Here is a 16,024-nt window from a genome sequence, read left to right as displayed (position 1 = left end):
GGATAATCCAGAATAATCTTTCCATCTGAAGGTCAGCTGACTAGCATCCTTGATTCCATCTACAACCTTACTCCCCTTTGCCATGTGGAAGCTAACATGTTAACAGTTTCCGGGGATGGAGACATGAACATCGTGGCTGTGTCGGGTCTGGGGAGGGGAAGGAAAGTCATCATTTCTACCCACTATAGGCGGGATCGTGATTTTTTTTTTCCCCCATGTGGTTGTCCAGTTGATCCAGCATCACTTATTGTAAAGACCATCCTTTGCTCGGGGGTATTTTTTTTTAAGATTTTATTTATTTATTTGAGAGAGAGAGAGGGAGAGTGTGCGAGCGCGCACACAAGTGGGGGAAAGGGGCAGAGGGAGAGGGAAGAGCAGACTCCCCGCCGAGCAGGGAGCCTGATGCGGGGCTCGATCCCAGGACCCCTCAGGGATCATGCCTTGAGCCAAACGCAGATGCTTAACCGGTGCTCAGGAGTATTTTTTAGTTTCTTCTGCAAATCCTGGCCCTAGAGAGGAGCCTGGCTGGCTGGGTTGGGGAGGGGACCCCAGGTGATGGGGTGCTTTCCCGCAGCTCCCTGGCCTGGATGTGTGGGACGGCGCTACAGTAGTAAAAGGAGAGTAGCTCAGTGTCCTGGCCTGGGAGGCAGGACACAGGAGCCCTTTCCTTCCTCTTCTGCCTGGATCAGCAGGTGACCTCAGCAGGCCCCTTCCCTCCCTCGGCCTCTGACTTCATCTGGTTGCAGGGACCCCCTTGCCCAGCACCAGTTTCTGTCACTTGAATCTCACTGTCCTGGTCCCTTGCTCTGTGACCGGCAGCCTGGGCCCCAGTTTCCCATTCTGTGAAATGGGAATAAAGATGGATTGGACGACAACTTGAGTCAGCCAGTGCCTGCCCGCATCCTGGGCCCGTGGCAGGAGGGCCCCAGCTGTCCAGTCTCTGGGGGTGTGGGTGGCCACGCAGCCTGGAGCGGGCTCTGGAGCCTGGTTGTGAGTGTGTCAATTCTGTGTGTGTGTGTGTGTGTGTGTGTGTAAGGCAAGGAAGTATACTGACCTTGACTTTCCTTCCCCTCCCCCAGACCCGACACAGCCCTGATCCCCTTTGCTGTGCTGAGAGACAGGATCTGAACTACCTCCCAGCCTGAGAAAAGATGGCCCCACTCCAGGGTGTCCAGCTCAGGTAAGACAGACAGCCCAGTCTTTCCTGGGGCTCTGCTGTCACCCCCGGCTGTGGGTAGGGTGGGGAAAATGCTGACTTTACAAATTGGGGTCTCCAGCCCTGAGCCTAGAGGCTGTGAGGATGGTGAGCACGTTGGACTGCACCCCAGTCTTCTGGACTTGGCCCCGCTTGCCCCCAGCCTCAGGTGCCAGAGAAGCTGGGGTCCACTGGGGCCCCCGGGTTGTCCTCTACTCAGCCCCTGCGTGCCCCACCCTCTATGTCCATGCTGCCGGCCCAGCATGCCATCTTCCCTGCCTCAGCCTGCCTTTCCTTGAAGCCACGTCGGCTGGTGGAGCCTGGGTTCCAGCTTGGGTTCCGATCCCAGCTCTGCTGTGAGGCTTGGGCCTGCCCCTTCCCCAGGCTGGTTCTGGATGGCCGCCAGGGCCCTTGGTACTCCCTGGCAAGGCCCGTTACCTCCCTGTCCTTCTTGGGGCCACGGTCTCCTGCCAGCCATTGGCCCACAGCCCTGTGAGTGGTAGGATTGCACAGCCTGGGCTGGCTCTGTGGGGCCTCGCTGGCCGGGTGAGAGCGAAGGCTGGGTGTGGGGATGGGAGCACAGGCAGGCCGGCGCCGTCTCCCCAGCCGTCCGTGAGGCCCCCGGCTTTGGCTCTCCCCTCAAGCTGGCAGGACTCGCAGGGAGGGGACCTGTCTCAGCCCCGCCCTGCTCTGTGCCCCCACGTGGGGACTCTAGCTTCACCACCAGGCGGAAGTCCCTGACCTCGGTCAGATGCAGACAAAATGAGCCTCCCTTCTGAGCAGGATGGGACAAACAGGGAGTGGCAGCTGGGAGTAGGCCCATGGGGACAGTGGTCACACCCGCCCGCTAGATTCAGGGGTTGGCGGGGCGCTGGGTTTCTGGTGCAGGTGGGACTGTTGGGGTGCCTGGTGGGGCACGGCTGGGGGAGCCCACACCACACAGACATCAGGGGGAGCCTTGGCCTGGCAGTCAGCACCTGTGGGGGGGTCTACTCTGTTTGGGGCCTGCCCTCCCATTCCTCTGGGTGGGTGTGTACAGGGAGGGAAGCCACTCTTTGCTTCCCCCCCCTCCTATGTCTGCCTTTACGTCTTTTAGAAATTTTAGTTTAGGGCGCCTGGGTGACTCAGATGGTTAAGCGTCTGCCTTCGGCTCAGGTCATGATCCTGGAGTCCTGGGATCGAGTCCCGCATCGGGCTCCCTGCTCCTTGGGAGCCTGCTTCTCCCTCTGCCTCTCTCTCTCTCTGTCTCTCATGAATAAATAAATAAAATCTTTAAAAAATAAAAAAATAAAAACTTTAAAAAAAAAAGAAATTTTAGTTTAGGGCGCCTGGGTGGCTCAGATGGTTAAGCGTCTGCCTTCGGCTCAGGTCATGGTCCCAGGGTCCTGGGATCGGGCCCTGCATCGGGCTCCCTGCCCCGCAGGAAGCCTGCTTCTCCCTCTCCCCCCACCTGCTTGTGTTCCCTCTCTCGCTGTGTCTCTCTCTGTCAAATAGAGAAATAAAATCTTAAAAAAAAAATAAATTATTTTATTTAAATTTAATTAATTAACACAGATTAGTTTCAGAGGTAGAGTTCTACATTTTTTTAAATGATTATGAATATTTTAGACACTCAAAAAAAGGGATAGACAGAATACGATCAACACCCACGTACATCCTTCAGGACTGAAGAAACAAATCTTAGAAATAGAAACAGAGCCCCCAGTTACCGCACCCCAGCCCTGTTCCCACCTCGAACCCACATCCCCGGATGTTGCGTGGACTGTTCAGCACCCTGCTGGTGCCTCCCGGACTATGTGGTCCAGGCTCAGGCTCCGTGGCCACCAGCCCCTGCTGCCCGGCCTTGCCAGCTCCTGGTGTCACCTGGCTTTTTGACTTTTTGCCCATCTGATTGGGTGGGAAACGGGATCTCCTTGTGGCTTGGATTTGCATTTCCCTGCTGACTGGGAGGCCCAGCGGCTGTCCGGTGGGGCCCTCTCCTCGAAAGCTGCCTGTTCTTACCGGTCTCGTTCTTACGTGTCTGTGGTTCTTACCTGTCTATCCGGGGTGCCCTCAAATCTTCCTTCTTCATGTCACATACTGGGGGGTCCTCCCAGCCTGTGCTTCTCCCAAGGACCCCATCACTCGGCCTCCTGTCCCCCCCCAAGTGTCTCTCGGGGGACTCACACCTGGCATGTCCCAAACCGGGCTCCCCGCTCCAGCCCCCACCTTCTCCGAGGTCCCTCTCCGTGGGGAGAGATGCCCCCTCCTTCTGGGACCCTGGGTGCTCCCTCCATACCCACACCGTTGGCCACCAAATGCCGCTCAGCACGTCTCCGCTCTCTGTCCCCTCCAGCCCCCCGCTCTGGTGGTTCAGGCCGCATTGTCGCGTCCCTTGTCTGTCACAGCGGCCCCCCGGGACTGTGGCCTCCCTGCCCTCATTCACCCCAGCGCCCTCATCAGCTGGGTGATTTTGCCAATAGGCACATCCCTTGCTTGACACCCTCTGTAGCCCCACATCCACTCAGGCTGATGGCCTGTGTGTGGGACTGGGAGACCCCCCCCACGCCCACCCTGCTGTTCCTCCCCATCTCTGGATGAACCCCCCCCCCGACACACACACATTTTAGCCACTAAATCCTCAACTCTTTGGTTGACCTGGCAGAATCTGGCCGCTGCCTGGAAGTTCCCCTGCCTGGCCCCCAGCGCCCCATGCTCCCTATTACGGAGCACTGCCCCCCCCCCCACGGTGCCGCCGTGGCCTGAGCCTTAGGGCTGGTGGTGAGGGCTCAGGGACCACACGGAGTTCATCTCTGGGCTCTACTGTCCGGCACTCGGACCACAGGGCTGGGAGAGGAGGGGGGAGCATGGGCACCCTGGCTGCTGACCCTGGAGGCAGGGGTAGGAAGAATAACCCAGGGGGGGGCTGATGTTGGGGGTGGCAAGCCTGGGTTTGAAGGCTGGGCTTCAGCCAGCAACAGTGTCTTGCCAAAGTGACTCCTGGCGCCCGCCTCCCGCACCCCCTGGGCTATGCCAGCACCCTGGACATGGGCTTTCCACTGTCCTATTTGGCACCTTCCCCCAATTCCGTCAGGGCCACACCCTGGGCCTCCGATTGGCAGAGACTTCTTGGGCCTCATTCCCCGCTGAGCCTGCGGCCCGCCACCCCCGGGCAGCTGAAATGGAAACCCTGAAATGCAGCCCGGGTTTGTCTTTGGGGTAAGTGGCAATTGAGGGCAGCACAAAGGGGGCCTGTTGGTCTGAATGCTGCCTGCCCTCCCCCGCCCCTCCCCTGCCCGCCTCGCCTCGCCTGGGCGCCGAGTCCCTGGGGGAGGCAGCGTGTGCACCCTGGGCCTTTTGAGATCATAATGGAGACCCATCGGCGTGGCAGTTGCCCTTCCCCGGGGGCTTCCGTGGGCCAGGCACGGAGGGCCGCCCGTGGGGTATGTGTCCTGACTCGCCCATCCACACGCCCCATGGGACAGCCATACTTTCACCCCCTCTTACCGGTGGTGTAACAGGCACCCACCGGGCCACGGACCCACAGACACTCGTGGTGGCTTGGGGTCTGGACCCACATTGCCTGCAGTCTGCTCCCTCCCTGTCTCCCAGGCCTGCCCCGCCCCCCAGAGCGTGGCCAGTGGCCAATTTATCACCACGTCCCGGCTTTTCCCAAGAAAGCCCTTCCTTCCTCTATCCTGCGAGCAGGGCTGAGTCACAAAGGGGTGATTGGCCCCAGGTCTCCTCCCCCTCTTCCTGTTCACCATTTCTTCTCTCCTCTCCTCTCCCCTTCGCTCGGCTCCCCCAGCTCCGGAGACCCTGGGGGTGGGGGCGGCCACTGGCCTCTCCTGCCCGGCCCTCCCTGCGCCCCGGCAGTGGTGGTGGGCCGAGGGAATGAGTGAGTGCAGCCGGCTCCTCTGGTCTCCTTTGTCAGCGAGGCATGCGGGCGCTCTCCCCAGAGGCCAGGGGTCTCACAAATGTTAGTCCAGGCCCAGGCTGCCCAGCCCGGGGCTGGGTCCAGCACAGTCTCTGAGCAGCGTGTGACGTTGGGTGAGTTCTGAACTTCTCTGAGCTTCCCAAGCTCTTCCTGTGAGTCGGCTTCTGGCTCATCGGGGCTTGGGAAGACGAGCGGGGCTCCATTCCTGCAAGGCCTGGCATACCCGTTCCTTCATACTAGAGGCTGCTGGGATCTCCAGGGTCCGGGAGGGAGGGGGGCAACGCTGGGAGCCTCCGGAAGCCTCCCCTGGGAGGAGCGTCCTGGAGATTTGTGGCTTCGGAGGCCTTTGTCCTCCGGGCAGTGGCAGGTGTGCCCTCGCATGGGGTTTCCGGATCACGGGCTCTGGGCCAGGCGCTGTGCTGGGGCCGGGTTCTCAGAGAAGCTGGGGCCCTGCCTGGGGCTGCCCGCGGGCTCCCGGGAGGCAAGATGAAGATAAAGGAGAACAGTATCATCTCTCCTCGGCTCAGCGTGCCATCCTGAGGTCTCCGTGGGCCAGAGGTTCGGGGAGACTTCGCGGAGGAGGAAGCGTTGGGCTAGGTATTGCATAGGTGGTTGGAACAATGAAGCAGGTGGGAGAAAAGGCACAGGTGGGGTCTGGGAGGTGGGGAGTTGTCAGGTGAGTAGGGAGGGAACGCAGGGTCATCCGTGGCAGTGCTGGTTTGGGACTCCGATGCCAGGGATGCCGTTATAATGCCTGGTCCCTGCCTCATAGGACATGCTGGCTAGCGGGAAGGTCAGACTGCCTACATGAAAAGCCATGGCTTTTTACTTGAGGCCGAGGGAATAGCATGTGCAAAGGCCCTGAGGCTGGAGAGTGCTTACTGTGATCCAGGTGTGGCCGGAGGCCGGCTTGGCTGGAGTGAAGTGGGCAAGGGAGGGCCATAGTGCTGGAGGTAAGAGATGAGGAGGGCTTTGAAGGCCGCCGCACTAACTTCTCTGGAGAGCCGTCAAGGATTTTATTTTTTATATGATTTTTAGAAGTTGAGATTTAGCTTACAGACCATAAAATTCACCCCCCCTTTTTTTTTTTTTTTAAGATTTTATTTATTTGACAGAGAGGGAACACAAGCAGGGGGAGTGGGAGAGGGAGAAGCAGGCTTCCCGCGGAGCAGGGAGCCCGATGCGGGGCTCGATCCCAGGACCCTGGGATCATGACCCGAGCTGAAGGCAGGCGCTTAACGACTGAGCCACCCAGGTGTCCCAAAATTCACCCATTTTAAATATGGCTTGGTGACTACTTTGATATTTAGTATAAATACAAGTTGTATGGCTATCACAATCCATTACACTTCTGCCTTCTGGAAAGTTCTCTCATGCCTGTTTGTGGTCAGTCCCAGCTTCCACCCCCAGGCAACCCCTGATTTGCTTTCTGTGTCTATAGTTTTGAGATCCCCTATAAATAAGAATCATGCAGTATGTAGTCTTGTGTGTTTGGTGTCTTGCGGTTAGTGTAACATTGTTGAGGGTGGCCAATATCGTTACACATGTCATACTCACTTATTATTGCCAAGGAGCGTTCTGTTGTGTAGATACCCTGCCTATCACTCACCAGGTGATGGGTATTTGGTTGTTTTCCATTGTTTGGCTATTATGAATAAAGTTGCTATGAACATTTTTTTACAGGTTTTTGTATGAATATGTGTTTTTATTTTTCTTGGGCGGTTGGGTCATATGGTAGATACAGATTTAACTTATTTTTTTTAAGATTTTATTTATTTGAGAGAGAGATTGAGAGAACAAATGGGAGGAGGGGCAGAGAGAGAAGCAGACTCCCCACTGAGCAGGGACCCCCCCCCCCCATGCAGGACTCGATGCCAGGACCCTGAGATCGTGACCTGAGCCGAAGGCAGACGCTTACCTGACTGAGCCACCCAGGCGCCTGGTGATTAGAGTTCTTTAAGTGTTCTGAATAGAAGTCTTTTAATGTATGATTTGTAATATTTTTCTCTGGGGGGGGGTGTTTCAGGCAGAGAGGGGGCCCAAAAGTCATGGGGAGGGGGCACCTTGCATCTTGTTCCAGTCCCAGCAAGAAGCCTTCCTCTGCCTCACACGTGGGGCCCTGCATTAGGATTTCCTAGGTCAGAGGGCCCCTGGATCACTGGGTCACTGGGCCGCTGGAGCAGGAAGCTAGTTAGGCACCCACAGGGAGGGATATTCGCTGTCACCAGAGAGCTTGCCCCTGCTGGCTCAGTCAGTCATTCGGGCTTGGGGGGACGCCAGCAAGTCCTAACCTAACCAGAGGGCAATGTCTGCAACCCACAGTCACTTCCCTGGGGAATGAGCTTGCTGGAGGGCCAGGTTCTGGGGAACGAGGGAGCAGCTGATCGAGCGACTCCCGGGCCCCAGAATTCCTGGGGTGTCAGAGTTGTCCATCGGAGGACTGGAATGTTGGGTTTGGAAGGCTCTAGGACCAGGCCAAGGGTGACAGCCATGGACCATATTCCTGTTGGCTAACTTGGGCCTGTAGGTGTCACTCATGTGCCCCGGGGGATTATCTGTCTCTGCTCTTAGGGCTGGCAGCCCTGCATGAAGTTCATCCCATGGCTGTGCTAAGACAGGTCATCGTGTCGCTGGCTCAACTTGCTGACCTGACAGCCATTTGGAGGGCACTTTGCAGACTCCTGCCGTGAGCCTTGTGGATTGGCTTCTTTATCAGTCAGAACTCTTTTGGTTGCAAGGGGCAGTGCCCCTCAAATAGGTTTAGGCAAAAAGAGAAAACGATGCATGGGTGTGAGGATTTGTTGACTGGTGTAAGTAAGGCGCTCAAGGGACCAGCTTCAGGCTCAGCTGGATCCAGGCCCTCCATCCAAATCCAGCAGCTCAGCTCTGCTTTCTCCACATTGGCCTCATTCCCTGGCAGGCTCCTCCATGCGATAACTGGGATGGCCCTGTAGTCGCTGGCATCCAACCCACACCCAGGCAGCCCCAGAGAAAGAAAATAACCCTTCCTAAAGGTAGCAGCCAGAGTCCAGGCCCTGGTGCTCCTTGCGTCATATGATTTTCCCTTCCCTAACCACGGGGGCTCTGGCCAGGCCTGGGTCACGTGCCGACTCCCCTCGTGTGTGGCGGGGACAGCCCATATAAGTCTTACGGATCAAGAATGGAGGAAAGGGTTCTCTGAAAGAGAATAGCGTTCTGTGACCACGGATGGGTAAGGATAGGGCTGGACTGGCAGAGGCGGCCTCAGAGCCGAGCACCCGGAGAGCACGGATTTCCCCTGTTCCCGAGGACCCCGGGGGTGATGCTTTTGCCCAGAATCCTCTGCTCATCCAGTGGGGCTCTGTGTTCCCTTTCCCCACTGGACAATGTGCTCGCCAGACAGAGGCCTGCAGCTCTGGGGCAGGACCGGGTCTGGCCCCTGGCGAGCCCTCCGTGAACGTCTGGTGCAAGAGAGGGTGTGTGCACAGGGCAGTGGAGGAGAGGGCCCGGGGACGGCGGGCCTGTCTTGTCTGCCCCAGGCTGCCCATGCGTGTCAGAATCCGTAGCAGCCTGTGTTCGGGGGGAGTCCCACTCAGCCAAACCTGCGGGGTCCCCGTGGAGGGCTGCTGGGGCTACGACAGCTCCTCCTGCCGACCCCCAAACCTCCCTGCTCCCGATTCTTGCCTGCCAGGCCCAGGAGGCGGGCAGAGACCGCACGGCCGACCGCGGAGTCCAGCAGACCAGGACACGGGCCAGGCCACACCATTGCCACACTGGGCCCACGCTTGCTGCCACTGCTCTGTGCCTCGGTTTCCCTCTCTAGGGAAGAGGGGGATGGGGGCCCCCGCCCCACTGGGTAGGGGGGTGCAGGAATCCTGCTGTGTCACCACTGGGGGGGCCCTGGCCCGTGGTGACATGATGAGGTGATCGCTCTCGTCTGCCCGCAGGTGAGGGGCGATGGCAGACAGGACGTGACCCGCACGGACCCTTCTCCACACACCGAGTGGCACCACCATGCAGAAGCCCAGCGGCCTGAAGCCCCCCGGCCGTGGGGGGAAGCACTCGAGCCCCGTGGGCCGGACGTCCACTGGGTCGGCCTCCGTGTCTGCGGCGGCGGCGGCGGCCACCGGCTCCAAGGAAGGTGCGCGGGGCCGAAGGTGGTGGGTGAAGGGCCGGGTGTGGGGAGCGGTTCTTCCAGAAGAGCCCCTCAGAGACCAGCCTGGGGGCTAGCAGCACACGGAAGTTCTTCCTTCTGTCTGGCTGTAATCCCTTTCCTGATTAACTAGCGCCGAGCACTGATGCACGCTTTATGGGTGCCGTTCTTTTTCACGCTCCCCCTGCTTGGGACGCAGGTCGTACTGCGGGCTCCGCTTAGGGGTGAGAAAGTGGGGATCCGGGTGGGCATGGCACTGGGCCCAAGGTCACTCAGCCAGGATTCAAACTCCAGCCTCCACCGGCCTCCCCGCCCCCTTTGTGTTCCCTTCCAGGGTCTGGGATTGTCCTAGCGAGCCAGCTCCATCTTCCCGCCAGCCTTCTTGTCTGCCACCCAGAACCATGTCCTTTAGCCTTTCCGCCCCTGACCCGTCGTCCTCCTGCTGGTGGGCGGAGGTGGGGGCTGGGTTCCCCGGGCTGGGGGTGGGGGACAGCTGTTAGCTACGTGCTCTTCTGAGGATGAGAGTAAGGGAGCCCACAGTGGAATATTCAGGAAGTTTGCTGCAGAGGTAACATTGCCTGTCATCTTCACCCTTAGAGGCAACCGTTATTTTGGTTTCTATCCTTCTACTTTTTTTTTCCTACCTGCTTGCAATCATGCTGCATATACAACTTGAAAATCTGTTTTTTTCCCTTCTAATATGATCAAGTGGATTTTTCCTCGTCATTTTTAATGGCTGTAAGGTATCCTGTCCATCCAACAACTATAAACGAAAGGCCTGCTTTGTTGACACAGTCTTAACCACCAGAGCACTCGTTCTGAGCAAAACCGGAAGTGGGCCTAGCCCTCCCTCGGGGCTGCTGGTCTGGTGGGGGACATGGAGTGTCATGAGATCCTAGAACTGGGGCCTGACCAGGTCTGGGAGTTCAGCCCTGAGGAGGGGACAGGTGAGCCGAGGTCCAGAGGGTGATAGTCTATTAGTTGAAGAAGGGAGGGTGTTCCAGGCAGAGGAAACAGCTCATGCAAAGGCCCAGTGGCAGAAGAGCACATGGCAAATATTAGGGAGGGCAAGAAAGAGAGTGTAGCTGGCATGTGGCCAGTGACAAGTGTGCTGGTGAGAGAGGATGGGCGACAGTGGGGACAGCTTGGGGGGCTGTCCAGGGCATTTCGCTTCTGTTGTAATAACACCGGGAAGCCATCGGAGAGTTTAAATCAAAAGGAATATGATAAAAAAAGAATTGGAAACGTGTTCTTAACTCCTTCTCTGCAGTTGGGGATGATTGTTTCCTATTTTTCCACTTTGATAAATGACGCTGTGATGAATGTCTTTGGGCACAAATCCTGGCTTTGATTACCCTCCAGCCAGCAGGGTAAGACACTGTCCGTCTCATCTGATTGGTACAGAAGTTTGGAGAGACAGAAAAATAGCCGGGGGCCAGATTAGGCAATCGGGGCCCTGGGTGGAGTCAAGGAAAGTCTGAGCCAAAGGTATGGAGAGTTGGCAGAACCAGGGCCTTGGCAGAGTCAGGCAATAAGGCTGGGAGGGTAAGGAAGCTGTGTTGTATGGCCCCTGGGCAGACTTCTGCAGGCAGGCTTGTCCAGAACAGTCCCATTGGAGGCCCAGACTTCCTTTCCAGTGTGACAAATCCTCCTTTACTCATGACATTCCTGAACAATGGGAAGAGGCCAGAGAGAGAAAACACAGGGGAAAGGATGTTCTGGGGGGACAGAACAAGTGATGCAAAGGCCCTGAGGCAGGAATGGACCTGGTTTGTGAGAGAAGGAAGGAAGACAAGTCTGGGTGGAGAGGAGTGTGAAATGAGGTTGGGGAGGGTGGCGGAGGCAGATCGTGAAGGGCAGGGGTTTGGGTTGGTTTTCGGGGTGACCAGGGCTGTTGGAGGGTGTTAGCAGAGGAATGGTTGGACACTCACGTCCCTCAGCTCACTGTGTGGAGAACGGGTTGTGGGGGTGAGGAGCCCAGTGAGGAGGCGTGTGGCCACCCAGGTCGGGAGGCCTGCACTCGCTGCCAGGGCTAGGGGAGGTCAGAAGGCCGACCACCAGGAGTGGGCCATCAGGGAAGGCTTCCCAGAGGAAGCGGGAATGAGCTCAGCCTTCAGGATGGAGGGAATGTGAGTGTGGAGAGGAGGAGGGCCTGCTGGCAGTGGAGGAAGGGCATGGGCAAGGGCACGAAGGGGGGCTGAGCTGGGTCCAGTGGGGGTTGTGTGGAGACTCCCCGGGAGAAGGTCACCAGCCTGACCCGACCCTCTTGTGTCCTGGAGAGAGCCCCGTCACACCTTCTGGGTTTTGTCCTCATTGCTCCCTCCCCGATCAAGAGGGGCCTGAATTCTGGCTCTGATCCCGCCCTTAATGCCCCTTCTAACTAACTGCCCCTGCTGTGGGACCCTGGAAGAGGGACTTAATCTCTCTGAGCCACAAATGGGATCCGGAGAGTTAATGAGCGCCAAGTGCCTGCAGTCCAAAACTCAAGAAGGACTCCTTTCTTTTCCTTTCCCCATCCCTCCATAGTGCCATTACGGAAAGTTTTGCGAGTGATAAAAGCAGCAGCCACCACCCTTCTGCTTAACCTAATCACAGCCGCCACTGTGACAGAGCTCCTTCCGGGCTTTTCTCCTATGGCACATGACCGTTGGAAGCGGTTCAGTCGTGGGCCGTGCCCAAGTCTGCCACTCACCGCGGCGCGTCTTACTGCCTTCCGTGGGAAGTGTCCCCCCCCCACCTGAACTGCTGCAGTGTCTTCGCTGGTCTCTGTGTGGCCTGCTGCTTGCTTCCCCTCAGGGTGGGGGCTGCGGGGTCTGACTCTGCCTGGGGCCCCCCCGCACCCCCCCCACCCTGCAGGACTGTTCCAGAGAGAGGAGGTGCCACGCCGTGAATGCCCGATTGATGACAGAGCCACACCCCCGTGCCCGCCGGGGCATCTGGGCTTGGCGTCCCCCTCCCTCTGCCTCTGGCAGATCCCAGCAAGGCTTCCAGGCGGCGGGGAGGGAGCAGAGAGCCCAGAGCAACTGGCCTGGCGAGAGGAGGAAGATTTCTGAGGCCCACAGCGGCAGCTTTTGTCCCAACTCTGCTCCGGGTCTCAGAACCAGAGTCTCTGGAGAGGAGGAGGGGCAGGTGGAAAGACCAGAGGAGGACAGGGTCACCCCCCCCCGCCCCCCGCTGGCTCCTTGGGCTCCCTCACCCACCCCAAGGCTCTGGCCATCTGCTGTCCGAGGTGCAGGACGTGCCCACCCCTGTAGGAGGCCGGGACCCTGTGTGAGGGGCACTGGGGCCCCAGAGGTGGGTCTGGTGGAGACTGGAGCCTGGGAGTGATGGTAGGGGGGCGGCAGCAGCAATAAGTGGACTCTGCTCTGGGAATCGGGGCAGTGGCTGTCTCCCAAAGTGTGAGCTCAGCCTCCGGGCTGAGGGTCTGGCCCAGAGCCGGGCCTGGCCCGGTGCCCCTGCCCCCAGCCCTGTGGAGACGGAGGGGGGCTGCATCAGTCCCCAGAGCTGGGACATACAGGAAGCGGCAGGAACAAGGGGCCGTTGGAGGGGGACTGTTGTCCTGGGAGGCGGCCCAGAGGTGGTCAGAGTGGCAGGTGCGCAGGAGGGCCGTCTGGGACCCACCAGTGCGCAGAGGCTCATGAGGTCGGGGGCAGCCCCGCCGGGCAGGATGGAGCCCCCCTGGAGACTGCTTCAGGTCAGGCTGTCACGGAGACTCTTGCTCAGGAGGTGACACTGGTACAAAGATCTGAGTGACAAGCAGCAAGCAGCCCAGCCGAGCTGGGAAGAGCACCCAGGCAGAGGGACTAGCGGCTGCAAAGGCCCTGAGTCTTGAGGTGTCTGCGGGTCAGAGCATGGCTCGAGTGGGCAAGGGGGGAGTGTCGGGAACAGGTCCAGGGCAGGCGCCGGGGCCCCAGTGGGGAGCTGGGAGCTGGCACGGGGGTCCGCCTGGGGTTTGGAATCCATCCTGGGCCTGAGGGAGGAGAAGGGGGTCCAGGCTTCCAGGCCGGCGGAGGGTCCACCACTGCCCCGCGATGGTGGGCAAGAGGGGATGGCAGCAGGCTGTGAACAGGAGCCCTCAGCCCTCCCGCGGGGTCTGCTTCTGGGCCTCAGGTGGAGGCAGGCAGGCCAGGTGGTGGGGGTCCCTCCTGGCCCCAACAAGAATGGGTGACCTGGGGAGTGACATGGGGAGGACTCAGGGCTGCCGGGCAAGGGACAGACACAGGCCACTGCCGCGCTCCCCCAGGGCAGGCAGGTCCTCAAGGGGCCCCTCCCCTCCCCCCGGCGCTGTGGTCCGGCCCCAGAGGTGTCCCATTTACGAGGGACAGTGTTTGACCCTCTCTGCTTCACCAAGGCGTCTTACCATGCTGCTTCTCTTGAACCACCCAGGGAGAGAACTGTTCTTTCCATTTTCAAGCTGATGAAACTGAGGCTCAAGCTGTCATCTGAGTTGCCCAGAACAATAGGGCCAGAGAGTGGCGGGGCTGGAGTGGAGGCTCAGGTGGGCTGGGTCTGAAGCTGCCTTAGGCCACTGGCACTTACCACCCTGCGCAGGGGTGGGGTGGCTGGGACCCCCGGTTCAGTCCTGTCCTGGGCAGGTGGCAGGTGGGAGGAGTGATCGGTTCTCATTAGGCTGGGCACAACTGTCCCCCAAATTGCCTATGGCCTTTCCTCATGCTGGGGACCCAGGACATGGAGGTCAAGGATGGGTATGCACGGGAGTTCCCCCTTCAGGCAGGGAGGAGGCCACTCGGGGCAGGGTCCACTGCCTGTGTCGTGATCCCCCCAGAGGGCCTACACAGGGCTGGTCCCAGAGCTTTTCCGTTCTGGCTTACAGAACTGGGACCCAGATGCCCCCCGGTACCCGGTGGGCGCTCCAGACCCGGGAACCAGCCCGATGTGCCCCAGCTGGGACCCATAGGGCTGGAGCTGGCCTCTAGTCTTAGACACGGGCCCTATCCTACTCCACCCCCTGGAGGGTGATGTCTTTCACCTTGGTACCCCGCTCCCTGGGAGGGCAGGTGGCATCATCCCCGTTTCCAGTGACTTGGCCCAGCCGCCGTGCAGACATGGGCAGAACCAGGACAGACTTCCAGCCGTTGCCCCTGCAGAGGCTGCACGAGCCCCAGGCAGCACCCCACCCCCTTCAAGGTCAAGTTCTCCGGCCCTCCTCCCCTAACCACATCCTAAACTTTTTAATGGCATCAGGAGGGGGAAAGCCAAGCTGAGCATTTCTGTGGCTGGACTGCAGAGCAGGTGGGGGGCAGGGCAGCCTCCTAATGTTCCTGACGTCGCCTGGTATTGATCCGGGGGGCAGGGGCCCATCTGCCAATGCCTGCCTGCCGGCCGTGGTGTAGCCAGAGCAGGGCTTCTCCATGGGGAGCTGGCTCTGCTCTTTCCAGGGTAAGCCTCGCACTGTCTTCCGCACCTCGGTCCCCGCCTGAGTCTGCTGGCTGGGGGCTCTGTCCTCCTGGTTTGGGAGTAGGGGGGAACGGAAGGGGACTTCTGAGTCCCGTTTGGCTCAGGAAGGACGCCGAGCTGTCTTTGGGACAGAGCCCACCCCGGAGTGGACTGATAGAGGGTTCCTTCTTCCGGGGTGGCTGGCTGGAGACAGCAGAGCCGGGGGACGCCAGGCCTGTTGCGGCCTCAGGGGGTGGGCCCTGCCGTGGTCTGGGTGGGCCCCGGGGTGGATTCAGTCGCTGATCAGAAGGACTGACTGGAGAGTGGACCAGGCTGGGGGACGCACTGTAGGAAAGCTGGCTCCCTTGAGGAATGCTATGGGGACCCGGTGCCTTCCTTCATGACCCCTGCCTTGAGCACCTGCTAGGGACAGGAGGGGGCTTAGAGCAGAAGGCTGCTTTGGGGTTCGTGGTGCATTTATGTATGTTGCTCTGGGGCCCCCGGGGACGGGAGGTCAGGGTCGTGGCCAGTCTGCATTTCAGCCTGGTCGTGGGCTCCAAGGATGGAGAGGGGAGTCGGTGTGCGCCCCCCTACCCAGGGCTTGCATTCTGAGTGGGACTTGGATGAGTACCCTAGCAGCCTGGGAGGCGGGCTGTGCGAACCAAGGGAAATCGGAGTCCTGCGGAGTGGCTGTGCCAGTGAGGGGCGTTGGAGCTAGTCTGATGGACACAGAGAGGAAGATGCCAGGGTGACCATTCTATCTGGGACAGCCCTAGTTTATGTCTGTGGTCTTGGCATGACACCGTATTAATAGCGCCTCCCTTCTTTTCAAGGTGTCTGGTTTGGGATGACGAATCACGTGGTCACCTTCTTTATAGCCCCTCCTACGAGGTTGTGGTGCTCATCAGCACGTTAAAGCCTCTGACAAGTCCTGCAGCAAAAATAACCCTAACTTTGTTTAAGCTGCTATTTCTCAAGCTTGTTGGAATTTGGAGATTATTTATTTTCATAATACCTATTAATCCCCTGTGGAACTATGTTCTGTGGAACATTTAAGGAACCACTTGCTTCCTTGAGGGGCTGGGTCTTAGCATAGGCACGCTTTTTTTCCCCTCCGACCTTCCAGGACAGAGGGCCAACTTCATTACATGCTTCAGTTCAGAGCATATTGTCACTGTGAGCCCCTGCAAAGCCCCTCTTGTGTTTTTGTAAAATTGATACCTTTTTATCATGTTCCCTGCATCCAGGCATCTGTGTCCATGTCTGTGTCAGGACACTCTTCAGCCCTGCTTTCTGACCAGGTATCACATCAGAAACACCTTTCCGTGTAACCTGGAAGAATTATTTTTATTTTTTTAATTTTTTTTAAATCTTTTTTTTTTTT

At 58.8% G+C, this 16,024-nt stretch overlaps 2 protein-coding genes across 3 annotated transcripts in view; one reads left to right on the top strand and one right to left on the bottom strand.

Moving 5' to 3' along the window:
• LOC145721948 (CAP-Gly domain-containing linker protein 2-like) overlaps positions 1-3,558 on the bottom strand; it is an 11,184-nt gene extending 7,626 nt beyond the window's left edge. Inside the window, exon 1 of the mRNA XM_081822774.1 lies at positions 3,478-3,558. Coding sequence (XP_081678900.1) covers positions 3,478-3,558 — 81 coding nt within the window. The remainder of the gene's footprint in view (positions 1-3,477) is intronic.
• Positions 834-16,024, top strand: part of LOC145721516 (CAP-Gly domain-containing linker protein 2-like) — a 35,634-nt gene continuing 20,443 nt past the window's right edge. The window contains exons 1-2 of one of the 2 annotated variants that reach the window (XM_081819575.1): positions 834-1,180; positions 9,038-9,231. In XM_081819575.1, coding sequence (XP_081675701.1) covers positions 9,105-9,231 — 127 coding nt within the window. In that variant the 5' untranslated portion in view covers positions 834-1,180; positions 9,038-9,104. Of the gene's footprint in view, positions 1,181-4,944; positions 5,225-9,037; positions 9,232-16,024 lie in introns of those variants that run through there. The other variant, XM_081819576.1, reaches the window with a different exon arrangement.

Source organism: Leptonychotes weddellii, chromosome 5, assembly GCF_054177405.1.
Source record: "Leptonychotes weddellii isolate Sample4059 chromosome 5, ASM5417740v2, whole genome shotgun sequence".
Classification (NCBI taxonomy): Eukaryota; Metazoa; Chordata; class Mammalia; order Carnivora; family Phocidae; genus Leptonychotes; species Leptonychotes weddellii.
Note: the sequence above shows the minus strand (reverse complement) of the source record. Positions and strands in the feature narration are given on the sequence as shown.